This window comes from Notolabrus celidotus, chromosome 20, assembly GCF_009762535.1.
Source record: "Notolabrus celidotus isolate fNotCel1 chromosome 20, fNotCel1.pri, whole genome shotgun sequence".
Classification (NCBI taxonomy): domain Eukaryota; kingdom Metazoa; phylum Chordata; class Actinopteri; order Labriformes; family Labridae; genus Notolabrus; species Notolabrus celidotus.
The window spans coordinates 19176402-19197424 of record NC_048291.1 but is presented as its reverse complement, the minus strand read 5'-3'; the positions used below and the strand labels follow the sequence as shown (position 1 = coordinate 19197424).

At 37.1% G+C, this 21023-nt stretch overlaps 1 protein-coding gene across 1 annotated transcript in view; it reads left to right on the top strand.

The window, feature by feature from the left end:
• The window catches only part of LOC117831752 (excitatory amino acid transporter 3-like), a 26243-nt gene extending 8116 nt beyond the window's left edge, over positions 1-18127 (top strand). The window contains exons 2-13 of the mRNA XM_034710566.1: positions 7852-7992; positions 8370-8483; positions 9046-9151; positions 11806-11848; positions 11924-11974; positions 12064-12242; positions 12432-12539; positions 14542-14664; positions 14819-15013; positions 15097-15231; positions 17292-17402; positions 17549-18127. Coding sequence (XP_034566457.1) covers positions 7852-7992; positions 8370-8483; positions 9046-9151; positions 11806-11848; positions 11924-11974; positions 12064-12242; positions 12432-12539; positions 14542-14664; positions 14819-15013; positions 15097-15231; positions 17292-17402; positions 17549-17630 — 1388 coding nt within the window. The 3' untranslated portion in view covers positions 17631-18127. The remainder of the gene's footprint in view (positions 1-7851; positions 7993-8369; positions 8484-9045; positions 9152-11805; positions 11849-11923; positions 11975-12063; positions 12243-12431; positions 12540-14541; positions 14665-14818; positions 15014-15096; positions 15232-17291; positions 17403-17548) is intronic.
• Positions 18128-21023: the final 2896 nt, after the last annotated feature.

Here is a 21023-nt window from a genome sequence, read left to right as displayed (position 1 = left end):
AACAGGCAGATCATTTCTAGACTAAAAAAACGCAGGCAGACAAAATCAAGACCAACAAAAAACAGTCAGACAAAATCAAGACTAACAAAACACAGGCAGATCATTTCAAGACTAAAAAAACACAGGCAGACAAAATCAAGACTAACAAAACACAGGCAGATCATTTCAAGACTAAAAAAACCCAGGCAGACAAAATCAAGACCAACAAAAAACAGGCAGACAAAATCAAGACTAACAAAACACAGGCAGATCATTTCAAGACTAACAAAACACACGCAGACATAATCAAGACTGACAAAACACAGGCAGGAAAAATCAAGACTAACAAAACACAGGCAGACAAATTCAAGACTAACAAAACACAGGCAGACAAAATCAAGACTAACAAAACACAGGCAGACAAAATCAAGACTAACAAAACACAGGCAGACAAATTCAAAACTAACAAAACACACGGAGACAACTTCAAAACAAACAAGAAACAGGCAGATCATTTCATGACTAACAAAACACAGGCAGACAAAATCAAGACTAACAAAACACAGGCAGACAAAATCAAGACTAACAAAACACAGACAGACAAAATCAAGACCAACAAAACACAGGCACATCATTTCAAGACTAACAAAACAGGCAGACAAAATCAAGACTAACGGAACACAGGCAGACAAAATCAAGACTAACAAAACACAGGCAGATCATTTCAAGACTAACAAAACACAGGCAGACAAAATCAAGACTAACAAAACACGGGCAGACAAAATCAAGACTAACAAAACACAGGCAGACAAAATTCAAGACTAACAAAACACAGGCAGACAACTTCAAGACTAACAAAACAAAGGCAGATCATTTCAAGACTAACAAAACACAGGCAGACAATATTAAGACTAACAAAACAAAGGCAGATCATTTCAAGACTAACAAAACACAGGCAGATAAAATCAAGACTAACAAAAACACAGGCAGACAAAATCAAGACTAACAAAACACAGGCAGATCATTTCAAGACTAACAAAACACAGGCAGACAATATTAAGACTAACAAAACACAGGCAGACAAATTCAAGACTAAGAAAAACACAGGCAGATAATTTCAAGACTAACAAAACACAGGCAGACAAAATCAAGACTAACAAAACAAAGGCAGATCATTTCAAGACTAACAAAACACAGGCAGACAATATTAAGACTAACAAAACACAGGCAGACAAAATCAAGACTAACAAAACACAGGCAGACAAAATCAAGACTGACAAAACACAGGCAGACAAATTCAAGACTGACAAAACACAGGCAGACAAATTCAAAACTAACAAAACACAGGCAGACAATATTAAGACTAACGAAACACAGGCAGACAAAATCAAGACTAACAAAACACAGGCAGATCATTTCAAGACTAACAAAACACACTCAGACAAAATCAAGACTAACAAAACCCAGGCAGACAAAATCAAGAGTAATAAAACACAGGCAGACAAAATCAAGACTAACAAAACACAGGCAGATCATTTCAAGACTAACAAAACACAGGCAGATCATTTCAAGACTAACAAAACACAGGCAGACAATATTAAGACTAACAAAACACAGGCAGATAATTTCAAGACTAACAAAACACAGGCAGACAAAATCAAGACTAACAAAACAAAGGCAGATCATTTCAAGACTAACAAAACACAGGCAGACAATATTAAGACTAACAAAACACAGGCAGACAAAATCAAGACTAACAAAACACAGGCAGACAAAATCAAGACTGACAAAACACAGGCAGACAAATTCAAGACTGACAAAACACAGGCAGACAAATTCAAAACTAACAAAACACAGGCAGACAATATTCAGACTGACAAAACACACGCAGACATAATCAAGACTGACAAAACACAGGCAGGAAAAATCAAGACTAACAAAACACAGGCAGATCATTTCATGACTAACAAAACACAGGCAGACAAAATCAAGACTAACAAAACACAGGCAGACAAAATCAAGACTAAAAAAACACAGACAGACAAAATCAAGACCAACAAAACACAGGCACATCATTTCAAGACTAACAAAACAGGCAGACAAAATCAAGACTAACGGAACACACGCAGACAAATTCAAGACTAACAAAACACAGGCAGATCATTTCAAGACTAACAAAACACAGGCAGACAAAATCAAGACTAACGAAACACGGGCAGACAAAATCAAGACTAACAAAACACAAGCAGACAAAATTCAAGACTAACAAAACACAGGCAGACAACTTCAAGACTAACAAAACACAGGCAGATCATTTCAAGACTAACAAAACACAGGCAGACAATATTAAGACTAACAAAACACACGCAGACATAATTAAGACTAACAAAACACAGGCAGACAAAATCAAGACTAACAAAACCCAGGCAGATCATTTCAATACTAACAAAACCCAGGCAGACAAAATAAAGACCAACAAAAAACAGGCAGACAAAATCAAGACTAACAAAACACAGGCAGATCATTTCAAGACTAACAAAACACAGGCAGACAATATTAAGACTGACAAAACACAGGCAGACAAAATCAAGACTAACAAAACACAGGCAGATCATTTCAAGACTAACAAAACACAGGCAGACAATATTAAGACTGACAAAACACACGCAGACAAATTCAAGACTAACAAAACACAGGCAGATCATTTCAAGACTAACAAAACACAGGCAGACAAATTCAAGACTAACAAAACACAGGCAGACAAAATCAAGACTAACAAAACACAGGCAGATCATTTCAAGACTAACAAAACACAGGCAGACAATATTAAGACTGACAAAACACACGCAGACAAATTCAAGACTAACAAAACACAGGCACATCATTTCAAGACTAACAAAACAGGCAGACAAAATCAAGACTAACGGAACACAGGCAGACAAATTCAAGACTAACAAAACACAGGCAGATCATTTCAAGACTAACAAAACACAGGCAGACAAAATCAAGACTAACGAAACACGGGCAGACAAAATCAAGACTAACAAAACACAGGCAGACAAAATTCAAGACTAACAAAACACAGGCAGACAACTTCAAGACTAACAAAACACAGGCAGATCATTTCAAGACTAACAAAACACAGGCAGACAATATTAAGACTAACAAAACACACGCAGACATAATTAAGACTAACAAAACACAGGCAGACAAAATCAAGACTAACAAAACCCAGGCAGATCATTTCAATACTAACAAAACCCAGGCAGACAAAATCAAGACCAACAAAAAACAGGCAGACAAAATCAAGACTAACAAAAACACAGGCAGATCATTTCAAGACTAACAAAACACAGGCAGACAATATTAAGACTGACAAAACACACGCAGACAAATTCAAGACTAACAAAACACAGGCAGACAAAATCAAGACTAACAAAACACAGGCAGATCATTTCAAGACTAACAAAACACAGGCAGACAATATTAAGACTGACAAAACACACGCAGACAAATTCAAGACTAACAAAACACAGGCAGATCATTTCAAGACTAACAAAAACACAGGCAGACAAAATCAAGACTAACAAAAACACAGGCAGACAAAATCAAGACTAACAAAACACAGGCAGATCATTTCAAGACTAAAAAAACCCAGGCAGACAAAATCAAGACCAACAAAAAACAGGCAGACAAAATCAAGACTAACAAAACACAGGCAGATCATTTCAAGACTAAAAAAACACAGGCAGACAAAATCAAGACTAACAAAACACAGGCAGACAAAATCAAGACTAACGAAACACAGGCAGATCATTTCAAGACTAACAAAACACACGCAATCAAAATCAAGACTAACAAAAACACAGGCAGACAAAATCAAGACTAACAAAACACAGGCAGATCATTTCAAGACTAAAAAAACCCAGGCAGACAAAATCAAGACCAACAAAAAACAGGCAGACAAAATCACGACTAACAAAACACAGGCAGATCATTTCAAGACTAACAAAACACAGGCAGACAAAATCAAGACTAACAAAACACAGGCAGACAAAATCAAGACTAACAAAACACAGGCAGATCATTTCAAGACTAACAAAACACACGCAGACATAATCAAGACTAACAAAACACAGGCAGGAAAAATCAAGACTAACAAAACACAGGCAGACAAATTCAACACTAACAAAAGACAGGCAGATCATTTCAAGACTAACAAATCACAGGCAGACAAATTCAAAACTAACAAAACATAGGCAGACAAAATCAAGACTAACAAAACACAGGCAGACAAATTCAAAACTAACAAAACACAGGCAGACAAATTCAGAACTCACAAAACACAGGCAGATCATTTCAAGACTAAAAAAACCCAGGCAGACAAAATCAAGACCAACAAAAAACAGGCAGACAAAATCAAGACTAACAAAACACAGGCAGATCATTTCAACACTAACAAAACACAGGCAGACAAAATCAAGACTAACAAAACACAGGCAGACAAAATCAAGACTAACAAAAGACAGGCAGATCATTTCAAGACTAACAAAACACACGCAGACATAATCAAGACTAACAAAACACAGGCAGGAAAAATCAAGACTAACAAAACACAGGCAGACAAATTCAACACTAAAAAAAGACAGGCAGATCATTTCAAGACTAACAAATCACTGGCAGACAAAATCAAGACTAACAAAACACAGGCAGACAAATTCAAAACTAACAAAACACAGGCAGACAAATTCAGAACTCACAAAACACAGGCAGATCATTTCAAGACTAACAAAACACAGGCAGACAAAATCAAGACTAACAAAACACAGGCAGACAAATTCAACACTAACAAAAGACAGGCAGATCATTTCAAGACTAACAAATCACAGGCAGACAAAATCAAAACTAACAAAACAAAGGCAGACAAATTCAAAACTAATAAAACACAGGCAGACAATATTAAGACTGACAAAACACACGCAGACAAATTCAAGACTAACAAAACACAGGCAGATCATTTCAAGACTAACAAAACACAGGCAGACAAAATCAAGACTAACAAAAACACAGGCAGACAAAATCAAGACTAACAAAACACAGGCAGATCATTTCAAGACTAAAAAAACACAGGCAGACAAAATCAAGACCAACAAAAAACAGGCAGACAAAATCAAGACTAACAAAACACAGGCAGATCATTTCAAGACTAACAAAACACAGGCAGACAAAATCAAGACTAACAAAACACAGGCAGACAAATTCAAAGCTAACAAAACACAGGCAGACTATATTAAGACTGACAAAACACACGCAGACATAATCAAGACTGACAAAACACAGGCAGGAAAAATCAAGACTAACAAAACACAGGCAGACAAATTCAAGACTAACAAAACACAGGCAGACAAAATCAAGACTAACAAAACACAGGCAGACAAAATCAAGACTAACAAAACACAGGCAGACAAATTCAAAACTAACAAAACACACGGAGACAACTTCAAAACAAACAAGAAAAAAGCAGATCATTTCATGACTAACAAAACACAGGCAGACAAAATCAAGACTAACAAAACACAGGCAGACAAAATCAAGACTAACAAAACACAGACAGACAAAATCAAGACCAACAAAACACAGGCACATCATTTCAAGACTAACAAAACAGGCAGACAAAATCAAGACTAACGGAACACAGGCAGACAAAATCAAGACTAACAAAACACAGGCAGATCATTTCAAGACTAACAAAACACAGGCAGACAAAATCAAGACTAACGAAACACGGGCAGACAAAATCAAGACTAACAAAACACAGGCAGACAAAATTCAAGACTAACAAAACACAGGCAGACAACTTCAAGACTAACAAAACAAAGGCAGATCATTTCAAGACTAACAAAACACAGGCAGACAATATTAAGACTAACAAAACAAAGGCAGATCATTTCAAGACTAACAAAACACAGGCAGACAAAATCAAGACTAACAAAAACACAGGCAGACAAAATCAAGACTAACAAAACACAGGCAGATCATTTCAAGACTAACAAAACACAGGCAGACAATATTAAGACTAACAAAACACAGGCAGACAAATTCAAGACTAAGAAAAACACAGGCAGATAATTTCAAGACTAACAAAACACAGGCAGACAAAATCAAGACTAACAAAACAAAGGCAGATCATTTCAAGACTAACAAAACACAGGCAGACAATATTAAGACTAACAAAACACAGGCAGACAAAATCAAGACTAACAAAACACAGGCAGACAAAATCAAGACTGACAAAACACAGGCAGACAAATTCAAGACTGACAAAACACAGGCAGACAAATTCAAAACTAACAAAACACAGGCAGACAATATTAAGACTAACAAAACACAGGCAGACAAAATCAAGACTAACAAAACACAGGCAGATCATTTCAAGACTAACAAAACACACTCAGACAAAATCAAGACTAACAAAACCCAGGCAGACAAAATCAAGAGTAATAAAACACAGGCAGACAAAATCAAGACTAACAAAACACAGGCAGATCATTTCAAGACTAACAAAACACAGGCAGACAATATTAAGACTAACAAAACACAGGCAGACAAATTCAAGACTAAGAAAAACACAGGCAGATAATTTCAAGACTAACAAAACACAGGCAGACAAAATCAAGACTAACAAAACAAAGGCAGATCATTTCAAGACTAACAAAACACAGGCAGACAATATTAAGACTAACAAAACACAGGCAGACAAAATCAAGACTAACAAAACACAGGCAGACAAAATCAAGACTGACAAAACACAGGCAGACAAATTCAAGACTGACAAAACACAGGCAGACAAATTCAAAACTAACAAAACACAGGCAGACAAAATCAAGACTAACAAAACACAGGCAGATCATTTCAAGACTAACAAAACACACTCAGACAAAATCAAGACTAACAAAACCCAGGCAGACAAAATCAAGAGTAATAAAACACAGGCAGACAAAATCAAGACTAACAAAACACAGGCAGATCATTTCAACACTAACAAAACACAGGCAGACAAAATCAAGACTAACAAAACACAGGCAGACAAATTCAAGACTAACAAAACACAGGCAGATCATTTCAAGACTAACAAAACACAGGCAGACAATATTAAGACTAACAAAACACAGGCAGACAAAGTCAAGACTAACAAAACACAGGCAGATCATTTAAACACTAACAAAACACAGGCAGACAAATTCAAAACTAACAAAACACAGGCAGACAATATTAAGACTAACAAAACACAGGCAGACAAAATCAAGACTAACAAAACACACGCAGACAAATTCAAGACTAACAAAACACAGGCAGATCATTTCAAGACTAACAAAACACAGGCAGACATAATCAAGACTAACAAAACACAGTCAGACAAAATCAAGACTAACAAAACACAGGCAGACAAATTCAAGACTAACAAAACACAGACAGGCAATATCAACACAACAACATGAGTGATTGTGTTGAACTGATGATGAACTGTGATCAATTGATGCATCTCTTTTCTTTAATAGTGTTTCAAGGTCATTGGCCTACATGTGATATTGATGTTAAAGTGAACATATTGTCATTAATGGTGTTTGAATGTGAAAATCCTCAAGTGTGAGTATTGCTCATTTTTACTAGTTTTTCTGCACCCAAATCTGACTTCTATTGTGTATCATGAGTATTATTTTACAAAATCCCAGCTTCTTTGTCTGCGAGTGGTCCATTAGAATAAGTTTGAGTAGTTACACTTACCTCTCAAATTCAGACATTTAAATGGCTAGCCTGTATGTTCTGTTCCTCATTTGAATAATTTCTAATATTTCTGTAATTTTCCAACAGGAATTGTGACTGGCATTGCTGCCAAGTTATACCTGGATCTTTCGGAGTTAGAGACAGGCTTGATTGTGTTGCTAGGAGGAATCCTTGAGCGAATGATTCAGATGATAATTATCCCTCTCATTGTTTCAAGTGTGATAACCGGTGAGTTTGATGTGTGGTTTTCACTTTGTGAACAATACACAGCATTTTTAAGTTCACTGGTAGATATATAGAACAGGTGGTCCTTATGTTTCTGTAAATCATTTCAACATTCATGAAAACAAAAATACGACTATAGTAAACACAATACAATATGTAACTGTTGGCCTGTGAGCCTTTCACCATGTCAAAATGATACCATTATTTATTTAATATGTAGCTCATGTATGTGTAGTAACTGTATTTGCACGTCCAACATCAATGTGTCACAGTTTAGAAGTGACATGATTTTTTGCTGCCCGTTGTAAGTGTATGATAACATAACTAATATATGACTTGACTCCTCCTAATAGCATGGAATGTATGTTTTTTTTCCCTAGGAGTCTCTGACCTGTGTGATATGTATACAGTCCACCGTTTGAACATCTCTTTGAGAATCGCTCTGCGGGCAGCTGTGTACTTTTTCCTCACGACTATTTCGGCTATGGTCACAGGTAAATATATATGACCAGCTTCCCACTTCCCTTTTTTACACTCTTAATGAAATAATTGTATGTTTTTCAAGGAAATACAAAATGGATACAATAGTTAAATACCATAGTGAACAGAGTATACAAGTTTATTTTTTGAGTCACAGTGTGGATACTCCTGGTCAATTGTTACTCCAATAAAAGTGAAAGTTGATCTGTAAAGTTATTACTTAAGTTAATCTGATGGAGTACTTTATTTTGAAAATACTTCAATATTCAACATACTTTTAAAAATTGTACAACATTATTGCATTTTCACAATCCATGAGTGCAACTAACTTTGTTGCTGTCCTCCACTGGTAAATACTAATCTTTGTTATAGATGTACCTATTTGAACAGTTCTGACAATGCAGCGGTTTCAGTCATTTTTCTCTCCTTGTTTCTCAGTTTAATAAAATGTTAAGAACTTTGTGGATTACTTTCATGAAACACAACTAAAAAAGTTGATTTGATAAGTTGTCTGCCCACATTGAATGAATAAAGCATTTGTTGTCTCTATTTTCCAACCCTGTATGTGTGTTATAGGGATAATCTTGGCGATGCTGATCAAACCTGGGGTTACCACTGAAGAAGTTGAGACGGATGAAGGGTTCATCTTCTTCTGCTGGTATGCCTTGTTGGACCAATTGAGGTAAGAAGAAAATCACATTACGGATATGGTTAGGTACAGAAGAGGATTAGGGCCACAGGGAAAAATGATTTATATACACTACCAGTCAAAAGTTTGGACACACCTTCTCATTCAATGGTTTTTATTTACTTCAATTATTTTCTATTACTGAAGAAATCAAACTATGAAAGAACACATATGGAATTATTTAATTAACAAAAAAGTGTTAAAAAAAATATGTTTTATATGTTAGATTATGTAAAGTAGCCCCCTTTGGCCTTGGTGACAGCTTTGCACACTCTTGGTATTCTCTCAATCAGCTTCATGAGGTCTCTAGGAATGGTTTTGAATGAACACGTGAGCCTTGTCAAGAGTTAATTTGTGGAGTTACTTGCCTTCTTAATGTATTTGATACCATCACTTGTTGTGTTCAGAGGTAGGGTTAGCACACATTGGATAGCCCTATTTGACTACTGTTGTAAACCATATTATGGCCAAACCATATTATTTCCTAGTTTTGATGTCTTCAGTATTAATCTACAATGTTGAAAATAATTTAAAGGTGACATGTTATGCTCTTTTTCATTAAAATATATTGGTCTAAGAGGTCCCCAAAACATGTCTTTAAAGTTTATTGCTCAAAAAAACACTTTGAAATCAGATTTTGGCATGCCTGTAAAACCCCTCTTTTTCAGCCCCTCAGGAAGTGGATGTGGCCTCGGCTCTCCAGCACGTTGATCTAATGTTTACATGTTGGCTGAATATACACGGCTGCTCACAGACCCGCGTTACTTCAACCCTCTGAATTTGATCCAGAATCTGATCCTGACAGAGAGGCGCCTGCAGCAGGACCTTTCTGAACGATTGGTCACAGATTTAGTGTTTCTTGTTGTTTTATTTGTCAGTATGTCGACATGTGTCTTGGTACACAGCTACGAACATGTAGCTATGTGGCTATGCTAACTAGCGCTAGCACTTTTCCATGAAAATTAAAAATCATCCACTAGATCTTCAAATCTGCAGACGTGGGGAAGTAAATCCGACATTTGTGTTTATCAAGACAGCCTACAACTAGCATGCCTCCCTCCTAAGCTCCTTGTTAGCACACATGTGTGCAGGTAATGAAAAACGAGGGGGAGTTGAGTTGTATTCTATACAGTCTATGGGCTGAACAAGCTCCAAGCTTGTGACGTATGAAAAACACAGAAAACTTAAAACGGCTCGTTTCAGCACACATTTACAGAAAGGTGGAGAAATCAGAACAGGGCAGAATGGATTTTTTTTCATTTTCGGGGGGTTTGTAGACATGCCAGGGAAACATATTTCAGGTAGAGAACCATTAAAAAGTCAATTTTGCATGATATGTCACCTTTAAATAAATAGAAAACATTGAACAAGAAGGTGTGTCCAAACTTTTGACTGGTAGTGTATATTTATTTTGAGATTAAAGTCAGAATTCTCACTTTGATCCTTGATCTCAGAATTCGGACTTTAATCTCAGAATTATTTGAAAAAAGTTGAAATTCTGACTCTAATCTCAGAATTTTGACTGGGGTGGGACTTCTGAAATCAACTTTGTCAACAACAATGGTGAAGGTTTGTAAGGACAAGAAACTTTATCACACTCGTTTTTTCGAGGTAAAATATCCAAGTTTAGAGCTGCTATTAATGCCACAGTTTCTATCAATAGTTTTTACAGTTTCTTGTTGGAATGTCATTGAATGAAAGCGAGTACGAAGCATACAGAGCGTTGTAAAACCGACCCAACAGTCGCTACTTAGGGAAGCAGCAGTGCCGCAGGAATACTTTTTTAACCTAGCAACAGTAAACACTGGTGAGAAAAGCTCTGAAATTGAGGTTATGGGTGCTCCCAGAGTAAAAACAGTGGCAGTGGACATCATCAATCAATCAATCAATCAATCAATCAATCAATCAATCAATCAATCAATCAATCAACCTTTATTTGTATAGCACCAAATCACAACAAACATTATCTCAAGACGCTTTTACAAACATAGGAGGTCAAGACCACTCTATGTCAAATTATGAACAGAGACCCAACTTCAAGACAGGGTAAGACTCAGTCTGACCCCATCTTAATCCATCATGAGCGTTGCACATCGCAGTATTTAGCTAGTTACAGTGGCGAGGAAAAACTTCCCTTTAACAGGCAGAAACCTCAGGCAGAACCAGACTCATGTTAGACAGCCATCATGCCTCGACCAAGTTGGGTCTGGAAAGACAGATAGAGGGGAGTAAGAGAGAGAGGTGATAGTGATGAGACGAGTAGTAGAAGCTGTTGCCGCTGGAGTCCAGCACATCAGTATCAGCTGGAGTCCAGAACGTCCGCAGCAGGAGGATGCCTACGGCAGAGGAACCCACGAGACAATGGAGCTCAGGGACTCCAGAAAGGTCTATGGTTAGTAACTTTCAATGGGACAGGCAGAGTTAAAGTAAGTGATGAGGGGGGGTTGGGGGGAAGGGGGTGAGCTAGGATCACATGGCACCTTAATCTCAGAATTCTGACTTTAATATCAGAATTTACAAACGATATTCCACCTTTTTTTATTCCAGTGGCCCTAATTCTCTTCCGTGGTAACGTAATCTGAAAAGTAGACTAAAAATGTTTTTTCACATTGTGATGCTATTATTTGACTATTTTTTATTCTCTATAGGATAATGTTTCCAGAAAATCTGATTCAGGCTAGCGTCCAACAGGTTTGTTAAAGAATCCACCATTTCTTTGCTTTCCATGGAGAAAATGTATTACTCATATGAGCCCTTTTTTTATAGTACCAGACTGACAAGACGGAGTTTGAAATGCACTCGGACACCACGGAAACGGTAAACATTTCTCCACCTATCTCTACAAAGATTGTCTTAAGATGTTGCTCTCAGATCATTGTTAGTGATGGTTTCCTTTCTTGCTTCAGAATGCCCACGAAGAGGAACAACCGGGTCACTACATTGGAAGATTAAACTCCGTGGGCCTGATTGTGTGCACCTTTGTTTTTGGAGTTGCCCTAAAGAACATGGAAGAAGGGAAAATCGTTGTGCAGCTCCTGGGAATTGTCAACAAGGTCATCGAGCAAATGGTTGCCTTGTTTATGTGGTAAAGTGAAAAGAGTCATCCATATAAAAAACTGAATGAGAGAATGAGTTTTCCTCATTATATTTAATTTATCTCTTCCTCTTAAATGAGAGAGACAGAGCCAATTTCCTTTAGAGTAATCTTAAATCAGACCACAGCTCTAATGTTTAATAATAAGCCCTGTTTTTAATTCTCTTGTATCCTCCGCAGCTACTTGCCGGTAGGAGTCCTGTTCATGACAGTCGGCCATGTGCTCGTAGTTCATGACTGGCAGGATATCTACAAACTGGGGAAGTTTGTGACTGTGGTTGTTCTTGGGTATGTTCTCCTTCCTTTACTTTGAATGAATTATTCTAACAATGCAATTTTAATGGGGTCACTCCAACATGCTTCAACCATAGACCTTTCTGGAGTCCTTGAGCTCCCTTGTCTCTTAGGTTCCTCTGAGTCGTTGCCGTAGGTGGCCTGCTGCTGTGTACGTTCCAGACTCCAGCTGCTACGGATGTGTCAGCGGCTACAACGACTACTATCCGTCTCACCACTATCATCTCTCTCTCTTTTCATCTCCTCTATCCCTTTTTCCAACCCTAAGTCGGTCCAGGCAGATGGCCGTCTATCAATCAATCAATCAATAAATCTTTATTTGTATAGCGCCAAATCACAACAAACGTTATCTCAAGACGCTTTTACAAATATAGGAGGTCTAGTCCACTTAATGTCAAATTATGAACAGAGACCCAACTTCAAGACAGGGTAAGACTCAGTCTGACCCCACCTTAATCCATCATGAGCATTGCATATTGCAGTATTTAGCTAGTTACAGTGGCGAGGATAAACTTATTTTTAACAGGCAGAAACCTCAGGCAGAACCAGACTCATGTTAGACAGCCATCATGCCTCGACCGAGTTGGGTCTTGAAAGAGGGATAGAGGGGAGTAAGAGAGATGTCTAACATGTCTAACATGCCTGTTAAAAATAAGTTTTTCCTTGCTGCTGTGTCTAGCTAAATGCTGCGAGGTGCAATGCTCATGGTGTATTAAGATGAGATAAGATCGAATCCTGTCAGTAAGATGGGACTGGATCGTAATAGCAGATGGACTGCAGGTCTTTTAAGTGTATTTCTCACTGCAGCAGAATCGATGAGTGCGTACCCTCAAGGGCTCTACTTATGATGGATTGCGATGAGATAAGACTGAGTTTTATCCTGTCTTGATGTTGGGTCTGTGTTAATAATTTAACACATAGTACCGTCTAGAGCTGTTATGTTTGTAAAAGCAACTTGAGATAACGTTTGTTGTGATTTGGCGCTGTATAAATATAGAATGGTATACAGTATAACTTTTTTATATCATCTCCTGACAAATTCTCAAAAGTTGATTTAGAACTTGTCTTCATGTGGGTCAGCAAGGTCACTTCTTTGTTACTGAAAATATGAAAATTCCTAGCTATCTACTAAACCACTAAACGATGCTTTGTGTGGAAACCAAGCGGCAACCTCCAGTCATAAAATATGAAGTCTATGCGGAAGTGTCAAAAACTGCAGTTCATTGAGCGTCCACTTGAGGCTGCATACATAAACAATGGTAACCACATACACACCCATTCAAAAAAGACGATCTTCCAGAAATAATAAACATGTTTACAACCTGGTTTAAAAAACAGTTCAGGTTTGAATAGTTCATTTCACTATCGGCACACACTGTACGGGGGTGAATTATTTTATAATACGGCAGTTCAGAAGATATTAAGATTACGAGTTTTGCCCATTTAAGGACATGACTGGCTTGACTGACAAATGGGAACCTTGTAGCTGTTAGCAAACAGGCTAAAGGCCTGCCTCTTTACCTCACACTAGCTCAACAGACGTTAGGTTGAGTTCAGCATTTCCAATATGGCACCTGTCGACGTTAGTCTTCAAAACGGCGATTCAGAAACAGATTGGTGACGTCACAGATACTACGTCCATTTGTTATATAGTCTATGGTGGAACCTAATGACCAATCAGAGGCTGTGTTCCAAACTCTCCACCAAGTAGAGGCTCCAGAGTTTACTGTGTACCATTGCTGATCTGAAAGAGTGATTGTACATTAAGAAAGTAATATCCCCTGTCTCTTTACAATGGTGTTATAATAACACAGCACACTTTTTTTGAAAAGTGCTCATTCAAGACAATCACAGGAAAGGGCTGCATAATCCTGAAGAGACTGTTTGGTGCAGGCTTTATGGCAAGACAGCCTGTTAAAAATAATTTCCGCTGTATTATATAAAGTCGTATCGGTATGGATATTGTGGTTATTATGGTTTGCATTGTGTGTTTTAGGCTCTCTATCCACGGAGTGATAGTTCTGCCAACAATCTATCTTCTGCTAGCGAGATGTAACCCCTGGAAAGTCATGAAAGGGGTCTCTCCTGCATTACGGACCGCATTCATCCTCTCATCCAGGTAAGAGTAATAACGTAGGCCTATGTTTTTTTTTTTTTCATTTTTTATCACTACTGCATAACAGTTTAAATTTTATAAAAGGATTTCACTCTTAATATTTTTTTATGTGATTATGCCACTGAGATAAAAAAAAAAACTACAATGTGTTTCAAAGCTCTGCCACACTGCAGCTCACTCTCAAAAGCTGTGAGAAGAGAAACCACATTGATCCCAAAGTGAGCCGCTTCATGCTGCCCATTGGGGCCAGAGTCAACATGGATGGAACTGCCCTCTATGAGGTGGCTGCGGCAGTGTTCATAGCCCAGCTCAGCCACATCGATTTGTGCCTCTCCCAGTTAATCATGATCGGGTAGGCAGCAGTCAGACTTCATGGTACAATTATAGAAATCATTCATCATGGTGGATATTAAGTGGATTTTGTTTGCTCTGCAGAATAGTTGTTTCAGTCTCCAGTACAGGACCAGCAGGGATCCCAGCGAAAGGAGCAATGTCGACCCTCTTTGTACTTAGTGCAATGGGTTTACCTGCAAAGGAAGTTGCCGGCTTGGTGCTTGTGGAATGGCTGCTGTAAGTTTAACCAATGGTCTGGAGTCCAACATTTACAGAAACTTTCAATTAATATTTTGGAAGGAATCATTAAAGCTACCTTTTCTGATTTTGATAGTTGTGAAGAGACCAAATTGCAGAACTGGTTTTTATGGTTCATTTTTCTGCTCATGACAAAAGTTTGAGTGGTGAGACCAGAAGCAGCAACTCCAGTCTTAAAATACGACCTTAGTTCATTGAACGTTAGTTTGAGGCTGCCTGCAGAAACACTGACAAACCACGTACACACCCATTCAAAAATGATGATATTGCAGCATAATAAACATGTTTTGCAGCCTGGTTCAAAACGTTTAGGTTTAGGTCTGAATAGCTAAATTTTTATGGCTGGTTTAAACTTCTGTGTCGCCCCTACGAAGCAGGGGCTGACGCGGACATGAGCATCACATACTTGTGCATCGATGTGTCCGTGTTGCGCAGCAATTCTCTGCGGAAACGTTTGAGGGCAGTGCGGTCTCTCTGATAGCCAGTCGCCTGCTTCCGGCCCCGCTGCGATCTCTGTTTACTCTTCCACAGCGATTCAGAGCGTGTTATGCTAATCTACAGCCGATACATATTAATCATACAGACATGATTACTAGAAAGAAAAGATAGGAAGAGACGAAATGCACAGCAAATTTGTGGCCGATGAGCAGGGATCCCGGAAGTGCTGTAAATGCGGGAAATACAATGCCGCCGAGCGGACCAATCACAGGGCTTGCGGTCTGCGTCGATTCTACGGGTAGTTACATTTTGGAGGAGGTGCACGTCTGCTACGTGCGTAGGGATCTGCTTAGGTACGGGAGTTACATGGACCTCCGCCGTAGGCTGCGCCATCGATTCGACCCAGAAGTATAAATCAGCCTTTAATCGGTACACCGGGTACATGGGTTGAATTGTTTTATAGCTTGTTATTTCCGAAGATATTAAACTTACAAGTTTTGCCTAAGTATCGGTATGGCTGACCGGATTACAGGGAAGGCACCCTGTAGCTGTTAGCGAAAAGGCTAAAGGCCCCCCTCTTTACCTCACACTAGCTTGGACGTAGTTTGGTTTCTGTTCAGCATATGGCATCTGTCAAGAATTGGCCTTAAAACAGCACTTCAGGAACCGATGGGCGACAAAACGGATACTACGTCCACTTTTCATACAGTCTATGAGTGAGCCTTTATAAACTGAGCTATTCAAATTATTGGGATGAGTTAAAAGCGATTATCTACAACTGAGTTTTCATCGGTACTTACAATACAGCTGTGGTCATGTTTGTAGCCAGGTCACGTTTGTAAATGAGAACTGGATCTCAAACATTTTTTTACCTGGTAAAATAAAGGTCAAATACATAAAAAATACAGCTTTGAGAAATACTTGATTCTGATTGGCCAAAAAGAACTGGCTCCAAAATCAGGTCAATACCCATCAGGACCCACATTGAAAAGCTTTACATTTACAGAATTAAAACATGTTTACAGCCTAGTACAGAAAACGGTTCAACTCTATGTGGTTAAGTTTCAAATCAAGACAACTGACTAGTATCAAAAACATAAAGGCTTAAAAGTATTATTAGGGGTGTGGTGTTTTAGGTAACAGGTAGGTGCAGCCAGCTGTCTACAAGGTGTCACTTCTGTAAGAAGTCACTGAACTTCTTCAGGTTCCTTTGGGGAATTCATACATGCAGGTATTGGATGGATCATTTTGTTTGATTCGTATGTTGCGGCCTGTGCAAAGAATTCCCTTAACAGGCAGGAACCTCAAGCAGAACCAGACTCATATTAGACAGCCATCTGCCTCCTGCATTTCCCCACTGCTTTCCAACAAATCCTGCTTGACTAAATATGCCATTGATTGCTCCAGAAAACCAAAATGGTGACGACAAAATTGCTGACACAATGCTTCAAAAAGTCGTTGGACAAGTATGGTTTACGTTGCAGTTGTTATGCCCAAAACGTATACACTAAGACATAGTTTCATGGTAATTTCAGACACATTGGCTCAGTTTTAGTAGCTGCATGTCCTGTTTTCTTATTAGGATGTGATTTGTCTTTCAGGGACCGCTGCAACACTGTTGTCAATGTTTTGAGTGACTGCATTGGTGTTGCACTTGTCAACCAACTGTCTCAAATGGAACTGGAAGAAAAGGAGAATCAGCGCAGGACAAGGTCACTGATTTTACAGTTTCTTTTGTACATGTACAGAGAATGTGGTTTTCAAGCTTTTATCAGACTTTAATGATGTATCTATTTTTATGATGGATAAAGCCAAATATTCTCACCTTTAATGGCTGTGTTGTGTTTTTTCTGGCTAGGGTGTCTGCCGGTGCGGTGGGAGGAAACATCCAGGATGACGAGCTCAGTTCTGAAGGCAGTGGTTCCTACAAAACTATGTAGTTCCTCCCTTATCTCAGGAAATGTGATCACTTCAAGACTACATCACAGCAACCTTCCACCTGGGAAAGAGACGGTGTTGACATGGTTTCTCAAGTGCTACACAACATTGATGCCTTTTAGTCAATCTTGGCTTCTATTTAACATTTTAAGATTTAAGACATTTTAAGGAAGATTAATCTGGACTTTGGTGATAGTAGAATGTCAAAAGTTATTCACATGTTAATGAACCTGGTACCAAGATTTGTTATTTTTTGAGAAATATATTTAGTTGTAAAGTTTCGATGTAATTCATGTTTTTAATTATACTTGTAAAACAGAAGTATTTTTTTATTTGAATTTATGTTGTGTATGTAATATATGTAGACCCACTTGTATATCAGTATTTGCCGTAGATGTAGAAGAGTGATTATTAAATTGAAAAAAATACACTGTAATAATCTTGGTCGCCTCAAATTGAGAAATCCATAAATAAATAAATAAAATATTACAAACATGTACACTCTACTTTCACGACTCCTTGTAACTACTTTTTCATTATTTATTTTATATGTATCTAATATATATATATATATATATATATATATATATATATATATATATATATATATATATATATATATTAGATACATTACCACATTACCAACCACATTATTTTAGTTTTTTCTTTTTTATTCTTCCCCTAAAATATTTCAATTTTTTTTTCAATTGAATCATGTTATAGGTCACATTAAAGGTGGAAAAAGTTCTGACGTGATTTTTCTTGGTATAACTTTTTTTACATCACAAAACCTGGCATTTTAACAGGAGTGTGTAGACTTTTGCTATCCACTGTATATACACATACACTACCAATCAAAAGTTTGGACACACCTAATGTGTTTGTCATCATCAGTTGTGTTGTTCAGAGGTAGGGTAAGTACCAGTACATAATGGACTATTTCATAGTTTTGATGTCTTCAGTATTAATCTACAGTGTTGAAAATAATTAGAATAAATAAAAAAACATTGAATGAGAAGGTGTGTCCAAACTTTTCACTGGTAGTGTTTATATTATTTTCAATACTAAACTCAACTCAACTTTATTTATATAGCACCTTTCATACATAAAAACATGTAGCCCAAAGTGCTTCACAGAGTAACAGACAGTCAGAAAACAACAGCAATGGTAAAATTATAAAAGGCATGATTAAAAAATAGATACTTACAAAAGAAAATCAACACAGTAAAATTAATAAAATAAGTAAGAGTGGAAAGGAAAGTTAAAAATAAGGTAGAGTTAACGTGATCAGATGAACAGCAAATAAATACATGTAAAACAATGGTTTAGATAATTATGATTAAAATAATAAAAATAATAATACTTTTTTTTTTTTAAATAATAATAATAATATCCCTCTGTAAGCCTTAGCCCATTTTTGGTCATTTGCAATATTCGCCTGTTGTGTTTTGGTGTTTTTTTCTAAGCTTGGGGCATGATATTAAAGACAGTGGAGTTGTTTGGGTCAATTTACAAAATTTTTACATATATGATTTGGTAAGTGTAATGTCCTCCAGTGTACTCATTTTACCAACGTTCGTGCTCTTAAGCCAAAAATGGCAGCCATTGAAACCCATTCAAACCACGTTTTTTGATCCTGGAATTACTACATCAGAAAAAAAGGTTCTGAGTTACTCATTGTTGTGAACCAAACCACAGGGACCTAAAATTTTGATTTTTACCATAGAACACAAGATGGCGCCATTTTCTTAGTTTTCATCCCTTTGCCAAATTCATGCTACTCTCCCTTTGTCCACTAGGGGCACAAATCCTGCTCTAGAGTACCAAAGGGCAAATGGGTTCAGACTTTTTTGAGTTCACTGCATACCTTGAGATGTCTGGAAGTGGTGTATGTGTGTGTTTAGTGAAATTATTTTGTGTGTGTGGGAATATCTGTAGCCAAAATTGGAGTAATGAATTCCTTATGGGAAAAATGCCCTGATTAAATCCCCACCTAAAAGAATAAAACACTCAAAGTTTGAATGCCATTATTCTGCAGGAAAAAATCATATTTTTTTCAAAAAAGCTTTGACATTGTAGGTTTGCCTTCAAAATCTATGATGTTCAGGGTTTTCAGCTGAATGAACCACTTTTCGTGTTTCCACTGTGGGCCAAACTTCATGTAGGTTTTGATTATCATTTTTTTGGCTCTTTTGGGGAATTTTTGCTATAGTTTTACATTTTGGAGCTTTCCATGCAATTTTGAAATTAGATTCAACCAAGGAAGGTCTCTGTGTGTTGATATTGATCCTCAAGATTGATGTATGTATATGTGCATGGTGACAGTAATGTGTGTGTGTGTGTAGGGGGGATCAAATTATAGCCAAAAACCTATAGAGAAAGCTCATTCGCTTTTCATGGGTTTTTTCATAACAAAGGATCAGTCACAGACTGGCATATGAAGGGTTAAAATTTTGAAAATAAAATTTGTTTCAATTGATAGTGATGAATGACTTCCATTGAAAGATTTTTTTTCAAAATTTGAAAAAATATATTATTGTATGGCATATTTATAACAGTTTAGACTGCCCACTTTTGGTCAATTTGAGGCCAAAATTGTGACTTTTTGATAAAAAACATGACTTTGCAAAAAAAATAATGCAGTCATTTAATTAGTGTTGTTGTGAGTCATCAACATATGTTAAAATGTGTTGACCCCAAATTTTTTTTTTCCAGTTTTCATTGTATTATACAGGAGATAATAATTTTGTGTTTTTTCATCCCCTAAATTCCCCTCTCTGGCACTGTAACACGTGGTAACTAAAGGGTTAATTATAATATTAGTGAATGTTTAGTATGTATCATTAACACTGAAGTTAATTTAAAGATTTAAAAAAAATTGGAACGATCCATCAAAATATGACATATTTATATCAGTTTAAAGCAATGCCCATTTTTGATCGCCTTAAGACCTTCAACGTAACTTTTTTAAACATAGGACATTACATGAAAAATAATGCAGTGATAAAAAAAAGTGTTGTTGTAAGTCATCAACATATGTCAAAATGTGTTGACTCAAAAAATGAATTCCAGTTTTCATTATATTATGCAGGAGCTGATCCATTTTTGGTGTTTTTTTCTTCCCCTAAATTCCTCTCTCTGGCTCTTAAACACGTCGTAACTAAAGGGTTAATTATAATATTAGTGAACATTCAGTATGTCACATTAATACTGAAGTTAATTAAAAGATTTAAAAAAAAATTGGAATGATCCATCAATATATGACATATTTATATCAGTTTAAAGCAATGCTCATTTTTGATCGCCTTAAGACCTTCAAGGTTACGTTTTCCTAGGGCTTATAGAGGGATATACTCATGGCATCAAAAAAAATAAAATAACTAATTGTCTCCAGT